The sequence below is a fragment of the Sardina pilchardus genome, chromosome 10 (assembly GCF_963854185.1).
Source record: "Sardina pilchardus chromosome 10, fSarPil1.1, whole genome shotgun sequence".
In the NCBI taxonomy this organism is placed as follows: Eukaryota; Metazoa; Chordata; class Actinopteri; order Clupeiformes; family Clupeidae; genus Sardina; species Sardina pilchardus.
The window spans coordinates 2,903,330-2,921,316 of record NC_085003.1 but is presented as its reverse complement, the minus strand read 5'-3'; the positions used below and the strand labels follow the sequence as shown (position 1 = coordinate 2,921,316).

At 44.7% G+C, this 17,987-nt stretch overlaps 2 protein-coding genes across 2 annotated transcripts in view; one reads left to right on the top strand and one right to left on the bottom strand.

Moving 5' to 3' along the window:
- The first annotated feature begins 74 nt into the window (after positions 1-74).
- dldh (dihydrolipoamide dehydrogenase) lies at positions 75-8,503 on the top strand. Its single transcript, XM_062548324.1, has 14 exons — positions 75-175; positions 1,663-1,738; positions 1,943-2,022; positions 2,108-2,176; positions 2,469-2,538; positions 2,686-2,786; positions 3,030-3,173; positions 3,458-3,559; positions 3,713-3,903; positions 4,366-4,536; positions 7,111-7,300; positions 7,532-7,669; positions 7,774-7,863; positions 8,224-8,503. Exons 1-14 carry the CDS (start codon positions 137-139, stop codon positions 8,287-8,289), a joined length of 1,527 nt encoding a protein of 508 aa, XP_062404308.1. The 5' UTR covers positions 75-136; the 3' UTR covers positions 8,290-8,503.
- lamb1a (laminin, beta 1a) overlaps positions 8,446-17,987 on the bottom strand; it is a 22,096-nt gene continuing 12,554 nt past the window's right edge. The window contains exons 22-33 of the mRNA XM_062548323.1: positions 17,585-17,802; positions 16,969-17,065; positions 13,506-13,875; positions 13,227-13,411; positions 12,694-12,935; positions 12,315-12,521; positions 12,012-12,156; positions 11,395-11,602; positions 10,776-10,917; positions 10,166-10,342; positions 9,742-9,901; positions 8,446-9,614 (exon numbers count right to left, since the gene is read on the bottom strand). Of these exons, the coding sequence (XP_062404307.1) occupies positions 9,475-9,614; positions 9,742-9,901; positions 10,166-10,342; positions 10,776-10,917; positions 11,395-11,602; positions 12,012-12,156; positions 12,315-12,521; positions 12,694-12,935; positions 13,227-13,411; positions 13,506-13,875; positions 16,969-17,065; positions 17,585-17,802 (2,291 nt within the window). The 3' untranslated portion in view covers positions 8,446-9,474. The remainder of the gene's footprint in view (positions 9,615-9,741; positions 9,902-10,165; positions 10,343-10,775; positions 10,918-11,394; positions 11,603-12,011; positions 12,157-12,314; positions 12,522-12,693; positions 12,936-13,226; positions 13,412-13,505; positions 13,876-16,968; positions 17,066-17,584; positions 17,803-17,987) is intronic.

Below are 17,987 nucleotides of genomic sequence, written 5' to 3'. Positions count from 1 at the left end.
ATTTTACTTTTTGGAAGGTTTTCAGGAGCGAAACGTCATAAACAAGCGACGAGTTATTTGCTCTAGAGTGCGCATGCGCACAAGAAAGAGTCCTTGGATGCACCGTCTGCTCTAGGTTAAGTGGGCGAATGTCAAAATGCAGAGTTGGAACCAACTATATCGCACCCTGGCAAAGGTAAATAATGGTGTTATGTAACGAATAGTATGCTATGAATGTACATTATGAGGGCATGTAAGTCAAACCAACTTAAATGGACAATTTGATCATTTTGTCATTGATCAAGTCAAGGCCCATCTTACTAGCAAAGTAGCTACCAGCTACCGCTACCGTCAGTGTCAATGCTAGAGGCTATACTTGTGGAAACAAGGAAGCTAACTTGTTAAGATACCGAATACCACAATGCCAGCTTGTTTGGTAGATTTTCGCAAATTGACTGATCTGTGAGGGGTGGTGATGATGGTGACACAGTTTGACATAATAATTTAGCAAACCATGTGGGACTATCTGATGATGTAAGCTAACTCGGGGAAATAGATTTTATAACTTAACAATCTTGTGTCACCTTCTGTTCACAGGTTTCGGATAAAATAAAACAAAATAAAATAATTAACTTATAACAAAAATGATGCTACCAAGTCGAGTCGTGTTGACGTTTTGGCAAACTATCTCAGTCGCGTGTTCTATCATAAGTGCTTCTCACCTCACACATGCAGCTGTATGTAGATAGATAGATTGATACTTTATTGATCCCCAAGGGGAAATTCAAGGTCCCATCACACACAACATATATTACAAATATGTCAAACCTTTACTACAGTCAAATCTTAATTGACGTTTAACTTAACCTTTGATTGAAGCTGATGCCTGAAGTTATTACAATTCGGTAGGATGACTGAGGAAGCTGCCCAAGAATATACACTGAAATGGATACACATGGGTCCCAGTGGAGTGAGCGTGGTACAGGCACTGCAACCGCTTGTGCTGCAGCTTCCCTGTGCCTCGCGTATTTAAGATATGTGGCAAGTGAAAGATTGCTGTCTCATTTGTCTTCTCTGATCCAATGTAAAGGCTAATTTATAGTCAGGACGACAAGAGCCATTCAACTAGAACTGACATGAAAGTGACAAAATGTGTGTCTGCTGTGGTTGTGCAGTCAGATCGTGTCACCTGCATGCTTAAACATTTGAAAAGATGCAGACATTTAACACTTCTCTGTCTCTCTGTCTCTCTGTCTCTCTCTCTCTCTCTCTCTCTCTCTCTCTCTCTCTGTCTCTCTGTCTCTCTGTCTCTATTGCTCTCGGGTGATGTTGCTCTCTCAATTCAATTACAAGAAAATTTGAAGCCGTCAAATGTAACAAAAGATCAATCACTGTGTCATGTTTCCCGAGAAGTATACATTTTTACTTTTTAACATACAAGGTTTAACATAACATAGTTTATTTTGATGCATATCATAGTCGCTGTATTATGTTTAGATCCTTTTCCATCTTGAGTATTCTGTATCTAGTTTCACAATGCATTTTGATGTATTTTCCCCAACCCTGCCAAAGACAAACAGTCGGTCTGGTTTTCCTATTGGGTGTAGTATGTGTACACCTGCTGAAATGTCTTGCAATGTTATTTTTTGTAACCAATGGTTTCACTCTCTTGTTCTGATGCAGCGGGGTTCACATCTCCCATGCAAACTCCATCAAACAACTGCTTTGTCTGTAAGGACATATGCTGACAAGGCCCAGAGTAAGTCTGCTTATCATAATGTCCTTCATGTGAAGTCAGTTATATCAGCTATTGATTACGTTAAGAAACCTTTGGTCCGGTGGGTTGTCACTTAGTGCTGTCATGTGGAAACTCAACTTGGCATGACATAAAGGGTATTTTATTGCCGGAGTTGATTGTGCTATCGATAGGTACAACACCTAACTAAGTTTTGTTCTCTTGCAGTTGAAGCTGATGTAACAGTTGTGGGTTCGGGACCTGGAGGTTATGTTGCTGCAATTAAGGCAGCACAGCTTGGTTTCAAGGTGGGGAGCCATTTCTTTTAGAGAAATATCTTGAAGAAATGTATTTGTGGACAATATCAGATGATGATATTTTGTTCCATCACAGACAGTATGTGTGGAGAAGAATGCCACCCTTGGGGGAACCTGCTTGAATGTCGGCTGCATACCATCTAAGGTAGTGCCGTTAATTTACAACACCTTTGCAATTAAATGTGAAATTATTTAAATTTGTTCTTGAATAGTATGCAAATATTTGAATTGATTAATATTTAATCGTTTAGTTAGTTGTCTCCATCATGCATATTTCATTTGTTTAGGGTTTTTTTTTTTTTTTTTTTTTACAAATTCCTGAACAGGGCAAATGTTCATGATCAAATCATGAAATATTTTGTGATAATGATAGATCTACTTAAATACTGAGTCACAGAACGGTGATTAACTTGATTTCACATCCGGTGTCTTTACAGGCGCTCTTGAACAATTCTTACCTCTATCATCTTGCACATGGAAAGGACTTTGAAAACAGGGGCATTGAAAGTAAGGATGAAGGTTACACGATAATTTGCCTTTTAGAAGACAGTCCAAGCTTGACCAATCATAATGTCATAAAATCACACAAAAATAATTCAAATTGTGTGTGTGGTGATGGTGTGACCGCATTGGTGTAAACATGTTGTTGTGTAGTTTCAGGGATATCACTAAACCTGGAGAAGATGATGGCCCAGAAGAGTGGGGCAGTCAAAGCTCTGACAGGAGGCATCGCACACTTATTTAAACAGAACAAAGTATGTTTACTATGTGTTTTCCACACAGAAATGTCAGTATTTAAAACATAGCTTTCCCTTTCTCCTCATTTAGGGAGTAGTTTGAGTTAGCTTTCAAGCGCTTTACATTAAGCAAAGTGTATTTATGACTCATTCAGGTAGTGATCATTTCATGTGCATGTTGTTAAACAGGCCTTCACTTTTGCTGTCACATTTAACAAGGCACATGTAGTCCTTAATGTTGACAAATGTTTTGTTTTATAGGTGACACATGTCAGTGGCTTTGGAACCATCACTGGGAAGAACCAGGTCACAGCAAAACTCGGTGATGGCACTGAGCAAGTCATCAACAGCAAGAACATACTGATTGCCACTGGATCAGAAGTCACACCTTTCCCTGGGATTCAGGTATACAGTGATATCACCTCCGCAGCGGAACTATGGCTAAATGCAACGTTCTCATAATCAGAATTCTCTGGAACATGATAACTTAATGTTGGTTTAGTTGGGTCTGAAGACATGGTGCTCTCTTGCTTGCTGAAGTTGGAAGAATGTTGATATTATTGTGTAAATGTTTTAAAAGCATTAGCTCGATTCAGGCGATTCCATTGCTTTGAGTTTGAAGTAATCCAATGTTTAGCTAGCTGCTTGTTTGTTGGGAAGGCATGTTTCATTTGTGCTTCATGTCTCAGATTGATGAGGAAACTGTCGTGTCCTCCACGGGAGCACTCAGCCTGAAGAAGGTTCCACAAAACCTGATTGTGATCGGAGCAGGAGTCATCGGAGTGGAGCTGGTGAGTGTTTGCATTCATTAAGAGCACAGCCATTCTTCCTCAGGGCGGAAGACCATACTGGCTTTTCACTGAGTGATACTTCACAATATGTTTGACAGATACTACCGCATACGTGTTGGTCTCAAGGTCGTTGTCAACATTCCTGTGTTGTAGGGTTCTGTATGGCAGCGATTGGGAGCTAAAGTGACCGCCGTCGAGTTCCTTGGCCATGTTGGAGGAATGGGCATCGACATGGAGATGTCCAAGAACTTCCAGCGCATCCTTCAGAAGCAGGGCATGAAGTTCAAACTAGGCACAAAGGTCATGGGAGCGACCAGAAGAGCAGACGGACAGATTGATGTTGCGTAAGTTTATGTAAACGTTCTTTAACATTCTGTAAATCTTCTATTGAATATACTTGCTATAGGAAGGTTCATTAGCCTGAGATGTGGTATCGGATTGAACTAGTGGGATAACCGGACATCTCAGATGAATGCAGTCTTAAGCTATTGACTGAGTACTATGTACATTTTAAAATGTGAAATGTCCCAGCCAATCTAGATTACTGACAGGATCATTTGTGGGAGTGAACATTGAGTGTGTTTATGTGCACATGATTTTAAACTGTTTTGCCTCCCCCTCTGATTCATGAGGAGAAGGGACGCACACTTAGAGCTTGATAACAGCAGGGGAGGTGTGTGCGCCTTGCTGCTTGTCTTGGAGTGGTGTGTGAACACTGTGTGTGTGCCTTGCTGCTTGTAAGGACTAGAATGGCGTGTGAACACTGTGTGTGCCTTGCTGATAGATTGGTCCACGTGCTCTCGCAGGGTTGAAGCCGCAGCTGGTGGCAAAAATGAGACGCTGACCTGCGACGTCCTGCTGGTGTGCATCGGCCGCCGGCCCTTCACCCAGAACCTGGGGCTGGAGTCTGTGGGCATTGAGCTGGACAACAGAGGCAGGATCCCGGTCAACAACCGCTTCCAGAGCAAAGTCCCCAGGTAAGGCATGCTGCAATTCTTACAGCCTCAGACCAGCAGTGTCTGCACTCTCAGGATGTCTTGGAAATAATCAGGGGGTCAGGATTTGGAGGGTTAGCTTCAGCCAGTTAGCATGGCATTTGGCCGCCGACATTTTTTAAAAAATGGCGTTACATGGTTGCAACGTCCGGCTCCAGTTTTTGCATGCTGATTGGAAGATGACAACTCATGCACGAGTTTGGTGTTGAGCATGAGCGTACTCGCGCGTCCATGTTGATTACGCATTCCAGAAGACATCAATAAAATGACTGACGACTTGGATTAAGTTACCGATACTTCACTTAATGCATGTGGGTGGGTTAGACTGTATCATTATACCAGGCTTTGTGAAAAGCAAATGATGTTTTTATAGGTTACTATTATTTGCATTAGACTATGTATGAGTTGGCAAGGTATGATAAAACATTTTAGGAAATGCGAAGCAATTCTCTAAACCCAATTATTAACCTAGTACTGTCGTGTAGGCTATGAGGACTATTTTAAAACGCTCAGCTGCAGTTCCTGTAGTTCATAACAACGCAGCGTTGGGGGGGTCACATAGCCTACAGTAGATAACGGCAAAAGTTTCCGACAGTGACAGCAGACTTAAAATGCATGCTGCTCGAAACACAACACATGGATGCCTAACATGCGTTGGCTTCATTTCGTCTGTCTACAAATGTAGGTTTAAGCTGTAAATTCACACTGGGTGCAGCACAAATAGCATAGCAGGTATCCACACGTTTTTTACATGGATGTCTACTTATTACGAGTCATTTTCGTCGGGTAGACACAGCCTATTGCGCACATAGGCTACAGTCAGTTCAAAGCATTTACTGTGGGGATCATTTATTTGTGTGTGCAAAGCGAATTCTTGCTCAATATTGACTCGCCATGTTTTTTATATCATGACGAATATCACATTATAGGATTTCGAGACAAGGGGCAAACTTCTCCACCACCATCTCAAATAATTAAATACATTTGCGCCTGTAGGTGCGCGTTCACGAACAGGGGCCCGTTGCACAAAAGCAGAATTAAGACATCCAGGATAAGTTACTGAGCCGCGATCACTGAATCCTAAACAAGAGCATACCGGCTGAATTGGTTGCACAAAGACCAATCCAGGATGAGCAGACACGGATTCATCAAGCCAGGTGTAAGTTATTCGGTGTATGTGCGCGTTCTCGTTTCTCCCCCAATAACTCGCGGTTGGAATAAAAAAGACGCGAAAAATAGCGTCTTGCACACAAAGTGAACAACCGCTATTGATATAGACTAACAACGAGGTAAAGTTTTACTTTTTTTGGATGGGGGTTCATGATTATTTCTGTTACATAGCGGGAGTAGGTGTGGCAGATCAACTGAATGCAAATTTACGTATGCACCCACGTGTGAGAGCTTCCTTGTCTCGGCACGCAACGTCATTAAGGAAGCGCTTTGCCACCGCAATGCACAAAGTATCTTAATTTGTCTTAAAAGCCGAATTAGTTGAAAACACCTTCGAAAAATGTCCCCTCCACTTCCAATCAACTACCAGCCTACAGCAGCCTATTCATCAAACATCTGTCAAAAAAGAAGCAAACAACGAGTAGGCTATGTTATTAATTATAAGGCCACCATAATTTAAATGACATCCATATGGTATTAGGCAGACATTCTGCTGTGTTTTGCGAGTAAATGCATGTAGCAAATAATATATAAATGGAATCTACAGCTCTTTAAAAAAAATCACGTGGAGGTCTCATTTGAATGACAGCTAGCTGAACCAATCAGATAATGTAATTACCATTAGAATCAACTTATCTTGGATGTTAGCCTGGTCAGGAGCAGGCTAGCTCCACAGAATAAATCGCCATGGTAACTTATACCATAACATATCCTGCTGCCCCCTATCCCGCTTTTGTGCAACTGGATCACGGATAAATTGAGCCAGGATAACCAAGATATCCCGGGTTAATCCCTTATCCTAGTTTTGTGCAATAGGCCCCAGCTTCTCTCACTCTCCAATCTTCATCAACAATGTACCTTGGTGTGTCGTTGTAACGTGGAACCTAATTGGCTCATTCTAGCTGGTGACGGAAATTAACACCCATGGAACGCCTTTTTCTCAAAGATGGCTGCGGCCAATTTCAAACTTTTTTGGCTGAAGTAGCTAGCCTAGCATAGGCCATTGAAATGAATGGGGGCGGGACTTAGTCCCTCTCTCCAGTTCTTATAATATAATTATAATATATATAATAATTATAATAACACATAAATGTTGATGAGGACAAACCAAATTGTGTTATTTTCAACTCGCATTGTGTAACAAATAACAAAAGCAATGTGTTGGAAACAACACAAACGGTGTTGTCCTTACCTAAACACATCAATGTGTTATTTCCAACACATCCTGTTTGAGAGTGTGAAAGATGCTGCTATTATTTACTGTGTGAATGTATCAGCTGTGCTGTGAGATGACAGTGATGTGCACGTAACAGTACATTGTAGGTCAGCAGTGTTTAGACAGTAAAGCTGGTGAAGCTAAAGTATCATCCTTGGCCCCCTTCACAGTATCTTTGCCATTGGTGACGTGGTGGCCGGGCCCATGCTTGCCCACAAGGCAGAGGACGAGGGCATAATCTGTGTGGAGGGCATGGCGGGTGGCGCAGTGCACATCGATTACAACTGTGTGCCCTCGGTCATCTACACACACCCTGAGGTGGCATGGGTGGGCAAGACCGAGGAGCAGCTCAAGGAGGAGGTGAGCTCCAGTCTCTGTTACTCATGGAGCACAGCACACATAACTACAGGGCCAACAGTACACTGTTCATCCAGCATCTTCTGAGCAAGACCTCAGAATGGTTCAATAAAAAGTCAAATTCATTATGGATACCGCTAAAATACACAACAACCCAACAGTGAATCGGTATCAATGTTGAAAAAAATAAACTTTTTCATGACTTTAATATTCTGCTTGTCTTCTCTTTCTAAGGGCGTCCCATATAAGGTTGGCAAATTCCCCTTTGCGGCAAACAGCAGAGCCAAGACCAATGCAGACACTGACGGACTGGTGAAGATTCTGAGCCATAAGGAGACGGACAGGATGTTGGGCTCTCACATCCTGGGAACGGTGAGGAACTCAACGGGGTGGCATGGCTGTTCTTGGAGGGGTGTTGACATTAACAGCAGCTGCATAAACACTGCTCATGCTTTGTCATGTTTTGTCATGTGTAGGGCGCAGGAGAGATGATCAATGAAGCAACGTTAGCAATGGAATATGGAGCATCGTGTGAGGATGTGGCCAGAGTCTGCCACGCCCATCCTGTAAGCATTCATAATCTATTATGATCAATGACACTGGCCTTATAATGTCAACTTTTATCTGTGAAGTATACTGTTCGGCCTGTAGACATCCAAAGTTTTGTCACGTTATTTAGTGATAACGTCCATAATCAGCACAATCTGTTATTGGCTTATGCACACTGGTAGAAATAGTTTCATCTTAATGTCAGTAATTATGCAGTTGCTATCAGAGCATTGCAGCTCAAAGCACCAACACGCCTGGTATGAGCTTCAAATGTCATTGTTTGATCTCTATGGTGTGCTGCTTACTCTGAAGTGAGTGCCATGTAGACATCTGACCTTTCTCTCTCTCTCTCTCTCTCTCTCTCTCCACCAACACAGACTGTGTCAGAGGCCTTCAGAGAAGCCAACCTTGCAGCTTCATTTGGGAAAGCCATCAACTTCTAGGCCCCCATGTGATCCCATGCACTGTACATAAATGTCTGCTGCTCAGCCAGCTTGGAACTGTCCACACGCACACTCTGGAAGCCCTTACCCCCCGCTGGTCAAGACTTTCCCCACATCCATACATACCATGAAGGTGTACGTTGTATAACATTTAGTATATTATTATTTAATACATGTTTTAATAAAGGGGTTTGGGTAAAAAAAAAAAAAGAAACTGAGTGAGAATCTGAGTTTACTATTCGTGTCGGTTGCTTACAATTTTGAGAAAAGAAAAGAAAAATGGTCAACTTGTCATTCATCCTTTCATGAAAAGACAAGTGTAAAAGTATGAGGCTACTAGCTAAGATATAGACATAACATAACACTTAAGATAAAAGGAAAGGTTTGTGTGTGTGTTTCTAATACCAGTACAATTATACTCCATAAACCAAATATCACCTCAAATGACCTTTCTACCAACTGACATGTCACTCTTTTGCAGATGAGATCAACACAGACATGTATGAAACAATTAACAATGTTCCAATTTTGCTATAACAATGTGTTGAATTGACAGTCAGCACTGGTAAAATGTATCAAAGCATGGAAAGGGCCAGGCCATTTGCCACATGCCTCTGATCAAACAACTTCAATGTAATGCTATCAGTTAAAAAGAAATAGCACACACTCGGTTTGACTCAACACTGCCGGAACACTGGTGAAGGTGCTGGAACAGACTGGAACAGACTGGGACAGACCTAGGGACAGCCCAGAAGCACCACTGGAAACGTTGCCTCCTGCGCTTATTAGCTACAAGTAATCCTTTCAAATCCTATCAGAATAAAGGCTGATGAGTCTGAAAACTAGTAATAAAAACCTTTCATTTTTCATTTGCTAAAGCACATTGGTTCACACAACTTTGAGTTTAAAAAGACCAATTCTGACAGGTATTTATAAATTAAACATTTAATTTAGAGTTAACATCACTCTCAGTATTTGAAGTGAAATGTAACGACTTTGGTTTGGGGACTTTGGTTTCTGTATTGTGTTGCTTCTTTTAACTTAAGCTTTTATATTTCAATGGTATTAGCTTTTTATACCATCAGCTTGAATACCTGCCATTTTTCTGTCATTTCTATTTTATAAAATGGCATTCCAAATTGGTGTTGTGAACTGCCTGTTTATTAGTGAATGTTTGTCCAGGTGTTAAAAGAGACAGGTGCTGTATAGAGTGACTTTATGGCTGATCTCCTTGAGCAGTTCCCGCACAGCCTTCTCCAGATCCACCAGCTGATTGGCCTTATCCTCCAGCGTCTTCTGGTTGTCATCATACGACTTCTCCAAGTCTAGAGATAAAGAGACACATCAGGCCATTGATCAATGTTGACAGTGCTAATCTGGAGACCACCATGACTACAAGACATTAGTTTTGTATTTTGCCATTATTCGTTCAGAGGAGTCTCTTTGACAAACCTTTGAGGAGCTTCAGCTTGTCACTAGCTTGCAGCAGAAGGTCTTTGGCTTCCTGCTGTAGCATCTCTGCCCTCTTCTTGGCGTCGGAGATGCCGCTCGCTTTCTGTGTGATCAGTCCCTCCACTGTTTTGTATTTTTCTTTTATGTCACTGTCCAGGTCCTGAACAAACACATTACACACCAATAAGAACACTGCTGATGGCTCAGAGGGAAGTATGCAGGATGGAATTTGTGTTTTTAACATATTCCCAAGATCAAGTGTACTTCAGTGTGTCTTTAGCAAGGAGAAAGCACTATTCTGTTAAGCCATATTTTACTGCTACCAGAATGATTTGTCATTGTCATTAAAATATTCAAACTTAATTTATTCTGTTTCATACAAACAAGCACAGAAAATAATGCTGTCTGGAGCAACTGTTCTAACCTTTTTAACCTGTTCAGCTACTTTGTTGATGTCCTCCATGTCTTGCTCTGTCTTCTCAGCAGTGCTGGTGGTGTTGTGGGCTTTCTCCTTGAGCAACGCCACGTCTTTCTCCAGGCGGTGTAGCCTCTGTGTTGCGTTATTTAGCCTGAACTCAGAATCTGCTGTTTCAGATTCCACCTGGCACAGAAAACAGACCACAATTCCTTAATTGTCAGAATATTAACATTTCAAACAACCAGTAAATACTACCTATGTCTGTTACTAAAGCAGCAGTATGGAGAATTGCATTGTTTTCAATGTATGTAGTTTGGTAGGTAGCTATTTTCTTTATCCTGTTGGTTTCAAATGTTTAAATACTCCTTTCAGCAGCAACATTGATTTGGCTTCTTTCCTTTCGTTGAGATTTATAATACATTGTTACCCAGCCTTCACCTAAAGTAGCACTGCTCGATGACAACCCTATTTCTATCCCATAAATGTTCTTAATGTTCTTAGTGAACTTATTGAACTCAATGTCCTGTGTAGCGTATCTTATGTCTATATTTGAGCGTAGTGCTTCCTCAGATGGCCCAGGTGCTGTGTGTGTGTGTGTGTGTGTGTTTTAACTCACAGAGGTGAGGAGGTCCTGCGTGCCCTTGATGTCCGTGGTGGCCTGCTTGATGGCCTCGGCTGCTGTGTTCTGAGCCTTCTCCGCCTGCTCCAGCGCCTCCTTCACCATCACCGCCGTGTCCCGGACGTCCGTGGCTTCTTTGCTGTGAATCGAAGGACTACTGTAACTAATGTGTGCTAATGTGTGCCAAACTGATTACTCAGCTACAACTATGGGACAAGACATTTCCTGTAGCAAATTATGTGTTAGTCTGGCAGCAACAATTCACTTTTGATTAGCTTTTTATGCTCACACTGCCTGAAAATAAGGATATTGCATTGGATAACTACTGCATTGCAATTAGGGTTGATATAAGAGTGTAAAACTACATGCCCAGCATCTGGGAGACATCTGGCTTTATTATTAAGACCCTCCTACCCTACTACGGTAGCACTACGCTATGTGCTGCTATTCCATAGCCATAGCCTCTAGATGGCAGCAGAATGCTGCATGGAAGTTGCTCCCCAATTGTGTGTGAATGGCCAGAGCTACCAGAGGAAGCAGTGCAATCTAAAGGCATCTCTGACTGTGCATCCCAGAGTTCCATCCCCAGCCCTCATCTCACGTGTGTGGGACTGACCTGGCCTTGCGGGCTTGTTCCAGCAGGCTCTCTGCGCGCTGGATGTCGGCGGCGCTCTGGTTGAGGATGTCCTCCACGCTGGACAGGCTGCCCACGCGCTCACGGATCTCGTCGGTCAGGTTCTGCAGCTGGGCCGGCGTGGTGGGCATCTGCATGTCCAGGACCTCATTAGCCACAGCCTCGATACTCTCCAGGTCCGCGCCGTCCTCTGTGTCCGGCACAGGAAGAAGCACAGTCATGACCAGGGTCACCACACAGAGCAGAGAGCCTCCTCACAGCTCCCCACACTGCACTACGTACTGCGGCATGCTACTGCAACTGACTGATGTTAATATTAACCACAACATTACATTGGATATTACAGCCTAAAGCTACTATGCCATATATGGTTATCGGTCCCACGCCAACATTCCAAACATAATCCCTCTCCCCCAACGGTCCCTCCAAGGCTGCTTCCTGAGAGCCACTTAAGCAGTGCGAGAGCAGTCCAGCAGACACTGAGCAGACATCAACACAGTGCCATCCCCAACACTGCCCAGAGCTGAGCCACTGCTGCCCCACATGAGGGGTCAGCTCTGATAAAGCACAGGGACGAGGAGAAGGGAGCGCACACGTACGGGTCAGGAAGTCTCGGATCTGCTTGATGAGCTGGCGGAGCTCCTCGTTGCTCTGGTCCACACGCCGCTTGGTCTCGTTGGTCTTCAAGAGGACAGTCTGGGCACTCAGTTTGGCACCGTCTGCCTTGACCTTCGCCTCTGACACCTGCACAAACCAACATGGTGGCATAAGAAGGGCTTTTAAAATATTACAGCATCTAACATTTTATTTGTGCTTTTTAAGGGAAAGTAAGTGGAGCTAGTACATTCTACTGAGATTGTCTATCTCAACTTTACAGCTGTTTCAGACAACAGGTATCTTACCAGCTTGGAGAGCTTCTCCACCTCCTCCATGGCACTGCCAATCTCTTTCTCAAAGTCCTTGGCTTTGCGCCAGGCGCTGGAGGCAAGGGTGGCCAGGCCATCGCAGCCCTCCCCGCCACACTTCCTGTTCCCCTTGGCATCCACACAGCTGAGCCCCCCGCACGGGGAGTCCGCACAGCTCTCTGAGCCCGCACGGCTGCCGCACGTCTGCCGGACAACCATCAACACACAACAATGAGTTATGTTTACGTAAAGAAGAGCAAGATTCAGAAAACATGCTACGGTAATACAACAAGTAGTATCTGAGCACAGTCTTTGTGACTGAAGTCACCCTGGAGCCATAGTCATAGTGCTAGAGAGTGAGCCTGTTCTTTCATACCTTCTCGCTCAGCTCCGCTAGACTGAGGGTCTCCAGCTGGCCAGCCAGATCGTCCAGTCTCTTGGCGTGTGTGTCCTGCTTGTTGAGGAACTCGTCTCCCGTCTCATTCATCCTCTGCTCCACCGTCTGGCGCAGGGCAGCCGACTGCTCCACCGTGCTGTCTGGGTCACTGCTAGAGGCGTTGGCTCTGGTCTCCGCCGACAGAGACTGCTGGAAGTATTTGGTGATGCTATCTGTGGCTCCTGCAAAACAAAATTTAGAGTTAATCCTCCCTGATCTCTAAAAATGAAAGTTAATTTAATTTGATTAAGTTCTGTCTATATAACCGATACAAGTCAGCGTGTAGTTACACAAGGCAAGATATAATGCTACTGTAATGTTTATTGTTATTCTACGTTTTAAGATGCTTTAGATAAAAGTATCTGGCTAAGCAAACATAAACATGAGCATAGATATAAACATAATATAGCATGTTTAGCATTTGTTTACAGCCTACTGTATATACTGTAGCAGTAAATGTCTGGAGTACTTACCACGCACGTCAGAGTTCTTCACAAACTCCACCTGTTCCAGAAGCTCTTTGGCGGTACGCTCCAGTTTTTGGGCATCCTCTTTGAGCGCCTCTAGCTTGGTGTCTGTGCCATTGTTCTCCAGCGACACCTTGCCCAGCGCCTCCTCAGTTAGGTTCAACTTGCTGGTCATTTCTGACACCAGATCCCTGTTAATTAAAAAGCATCATATGGGTTAATGTATCTTTAAGCATTTCAGAGTGCTCTATAAGGAGATTTTTGAGATTAATAAATTGGGTTTACGTGGCTTGCTCCAAAAGCTCCTGAATTTCAGTGAGGGGCTGAGTGGCTGGATTTTGTGCCAGAATGTTCCGGATGGAGCTGGCGCTCTTCTCCACGTTGTCTATTGTCTGCTGGTAAGGCCCCGTGATGCCACTGGACTTGATGGCGTTGACCTTCTGCACCAGCCGGTGGGTCTGGTTGGTGAGCTCCCCCACAATCACGTCCCACTCCGCAAAGCACTGGTGGCAGCGCTCACAGTTGGGAAACTCGCCCGAGAATCCCCGAGCACAGGTATCACACCTGGGACCTGACACTCCCTCCACACACACACAGTGACCTGTGGCCTTGTTGCACTGGGGCTCTGCAGTGCCCCTGCGGTCGCAGTCACAAGCTGAAACACACACACACACACTTCTCAGGTCATTACATGCATCACTACATACATACATTACACGCATCACTTGTTACACAATTAACACACAGGATTCCTCCACTAAAGTAAAAGCCACTATGCTTGGGTCAGGGTTTGACTCCTACATGCTTGTTGGCAGTAAAAGCCTGAGGTCAGACATAGTAACCACAGCACTCCGTCATGAGAGTGGCCAAGAGAGTGACCAGGGGGGCGGAGAAGGGACAGGAATGTTTGCCCACTTCAAAGCCTTTGGGGCTCTTCCACTGATGGAGAACAAAAGGGGCCTGATTTGGCCAACTTGATGCTGCCAGAGCCACAACAAACACTACTCCTGCTAGTGATGACCGACAAATGCCACAGTAAGTGTTTACAGACTCTGACACACACACACACACACACACACACAGACACACACACACACACACACACACACACACACACACACACACACACAGACACACACAGACACAGGCACACACACACACAAAAGCTTCAAGCGCACCTCAGGGCATTCCAAATGCACAATGGGGTGTGGAAGTGGGGGCTTAGAACAGGGTTAATCCTTGTTTTATGCAGCCAGGGACCCCCGGCCCCGATGAGGTTTGGTCTAGCTGAAGGTATGCTATGAATGTGACCTTTTGTCTCTGTATTGTGGGTTTGTAGCAGTGAAACAAATGGAGTTTCTCGCCATGACCACACACACAGATACACACACACACACACACACACACACACACACACACACACACACACACAGACACACACACACACACACACACACACACACACACACACACACACACACAAATACACACACACACAAACACACACACACAAACACACACACCTTCCCCCCTGCGCCCTTCTCGGAGATAAAAGCAATGCCTTGTTTACACAGACTGAGCTGCAAACACACAGCATGCAGAGGGGCCAGGTGTGCTGTTCTAAGTGTATGTCTAGTGACCGCATTCACATCGACACACTATTAAGTCTCACTCAACAGAGGGAAGCAAGGATCGACATCAACCACTCAACAATTTAGAATCTCTAAAAGAAATTGAGAAGTTGAAAACGTGTTAATATAACTATAAGTAACTCTAACTCAATCTATCTCTACCTAACAAGCAGCCAAAAACTACAAAAAAGTCTACACATTATCAGTACAGACAATCAGATGGTCTTTGTTCTTGATCATTTAGCATAACTTTACATGTTAATCATGCCAAATGAAGACATTCAAGACAGACGATGAATTCAAGCAATGTTGGCATAATCCTAATCTACCCCTGGGGTTTGAAACCTGAGAGTTCATTTCAGACGAGGCTCTCCCCCTTTAGATATGCTTCTCCACAGAGCATGTGTTCTCCATCACTCCCAACAACAGCACTATTGCAACAAGAGAGGCAGGCTTTTTTTCTTCAGTAAAAGACCACCATCTGGCTGACATTCCAACATGAGTTTGCAGCAGAGGGTAGGCGTACTTTACAGCGCCCACGACTTAATGGCGGATGAGAAGCCATCTTTCCATGTCTTCTGTTAATACATGGGGCATGTGCTGGAGCCTGGGCCAAAGTCACTTAAGGACTTTTTATCAATGATATTTGAGTTATTCAATAATAATAAAAAGTAAAATGTAAACATGTAAGAGCCTGACATGGGGAAAGGGAGTTCAGCTGTTTAAATACAGCACACTCTGGCCGTGTAACACACAGGGCTTCAAGCGGGGGAGGCGATCTGATCTGGGAGAAACAGAGGGCATTTCCTGCTTGCAGGCTATCCAAACAAACAGGCAGAACCCCTGTGAGCTCACTCTCCCCATCGCCGCTCCCTGCTGAGGGACACTCGCCATGAGCCCGCCAGACTGGCCCAGGACACGTAGGGTCAGACTGCAACAAAAAAACCCTCTAGTGTGGGACTACAGGATGTTAGGACTGCATTCACTTCACTTCACTTCCCAACGGACAGTCACTTCAGAGAGCAGAGAGCATATTTCCCTGTTACTCCACCCGTTAAGAACTGCGGTTTCCTCTTTCCAGATGTTTAAGTCAGAGTTGAAGAGGTCTATAAGGCTCAGTCAAGGTATAAGAAAAGTAGCAATAGCACTGAAACATTGATTGGTTCATTACCTCCAACCAAGCACTAGCTGTAGTGAGTTAAATAAAAATGCCCCCACGTCATCACCGCTGATTACAGAGGTGCTGAGAGCAGAGAACAACTGACAAAGACTGAGTTCATTGTTGATAAGGCCTTATAGACCCAAAGTGCTCCGTGTCTCACTTTTCATGGCAGAACCTTCCACACAAGTAACCCGTTCACGGAGTCAGCATGCCCTTCAGCCATGACAGTGTGTTCAAAGGACTCGGCCCTGTAGCACTGGACAAAAGGCTCCTTTCTATGGCAGGGTCCTGCACGGCCATCCCAGCCTCCTCGCGGAGACTCTGTCCGAACAAAGGTGTATTGTGGGCCGCACAGGATATTGAGAGGCTTAGACAGATCCCCCCGCATGCACTCCCAGTGAATGGCGTCAGTGGAGGGAGGAGCCCCTCCAGCCCCTAATCTGGAGCCCACTGACACACGGGCCATCCCACAACACAGATTTACAGCTGCCTCTCTCCACAGGACGAGGAGGAGGAGGGGGAGGGGGACTTCCAGCGGTGGAACATCTTTACAATTCCTCATATGCCCAGCACAGCACAGCACAGCACAGCACAGCACAGCACAGCACAGCACAGCACAGCACAGCACAGCACACAAGCATGCAGAGAGGGGTTACCACTGGAATGTTTTAGATAGGACTGTATGAAACATCTTAAGTGGCTATGTTTTAAGGGACATGGACTGCAATGTTTAGTTGATATGATATCTGAAACATGACTAGCTTTAAACCACTTAATTTCTATTCCAACCGTAGGTTTACACAGCTCAACATAATTCATTTCAGTAAAAATGCTCTATTACCATCTTATGATGTGATGGTGAAGTGATATCATACAAATTCTACATCTTTGCACTGCAATTCATCTGTTATCAGTAGAACTGTTAAGCAATGTACTGCAGGGACTCTGAACTCACCATGACACTGCACCTCTGGATTCCCCCAGAATAACTCTCTGCACTCATGACATGTCTTCCCCCCAAAGCCAGGCTTGCAGGAACACTGGCCTGAGATCTGTACAGGGCACAAAGACATGGGTCAGTGTTTGCAAGACCAACCCACAAGAATGCCGTAATTTCCCATTTATTAGCCGTGGCTTATTGATTTTGCAATATTTCTTAAGCTATGAGGTTAATACACAGGGGCAGTTAATATGATATATATGTGTTTTTGTTTCTTTTAACTTGCATAAAACACTGCCCTACAGCTTATACACAGTGCGGCAAATACACAGGATATTACTGTAGTCATTCAAAACAGGACGTTCATATGCCAGCCACATTGGAAATAAACAGACAATCTAACCATAAAAACCAACCGCACACAACACTGCTTAGTTACACGATACGAGGTCTCAGTGCAGCCAGAGACAAATCACTGGCTCACAGCTCCGGAATGGTCCCAGAGCCCCCAGACTCCCCCCACAGACTCCCCAGTCTCCCCCCACAGACTCCCCAGTCTCCCCCACAGACTCCCCAGTCTCCCCCACAGACTCCCCAGTCTCTCCCACAGACTCCCCCATCCAGTACCCACCTCATTGCAGGAGCTGCCGTACGAGTGCTCTGGGCTGCAGTTGCAGTCCTCGCAGCCTTTGCCGCTGGCCATGTTCCAGGTGTCGGGGGCACACAGGTCACAGTGCTGGCCCACCACATTGGGGAGACACTGGCACTGCCCGCTGGACAGCTCACAGTGGCAGTCTCCCAGAGAGGGGCAGGAGTCCTGAGCGGTGCCTTGGTGGTTGCAGATGCACTCTGATAGAAGATAGAACACCCATCAGGAGAGCGTGAGGAGGGATACAGCAGGCAGACATATATATATAACCATATATTTCTTTAACGTTCCTCAAAATGGGTCCATAAATGCCCACTGGTGGCCTCTTGATGCAGCACAATAATGAGGCGTAGGAGAATGACGGGCATGTACTGTAAGCATGTGG

What these genes read in the sequence shown, in the direction of transcription:
- dldh (XM_062548324.1), top strand. Translation starts at nt 137, where the DNA reads ATGCAGAGTTGGAACCAACTATATCGCACCCTGGCAAAG. An exon ending in CAGCACAGCTTGGTTTCAAG is followed by an intron (nt 2,023 to 2,107) that starts GTGGGGAGCCAT and finishes GTTCCATCACAG; the next exon opens with ACAGTATGTGTGGAGAAGAA. An exon ending in GCTCTCACATCCTGGGAACG is followed by an intron (nt 7,670 to 7,773) that starts GTGAGGAACTCA and finishes TGTCATGTGTAG; the next exon opens with GGCGCAGGAGAGATGATCAA.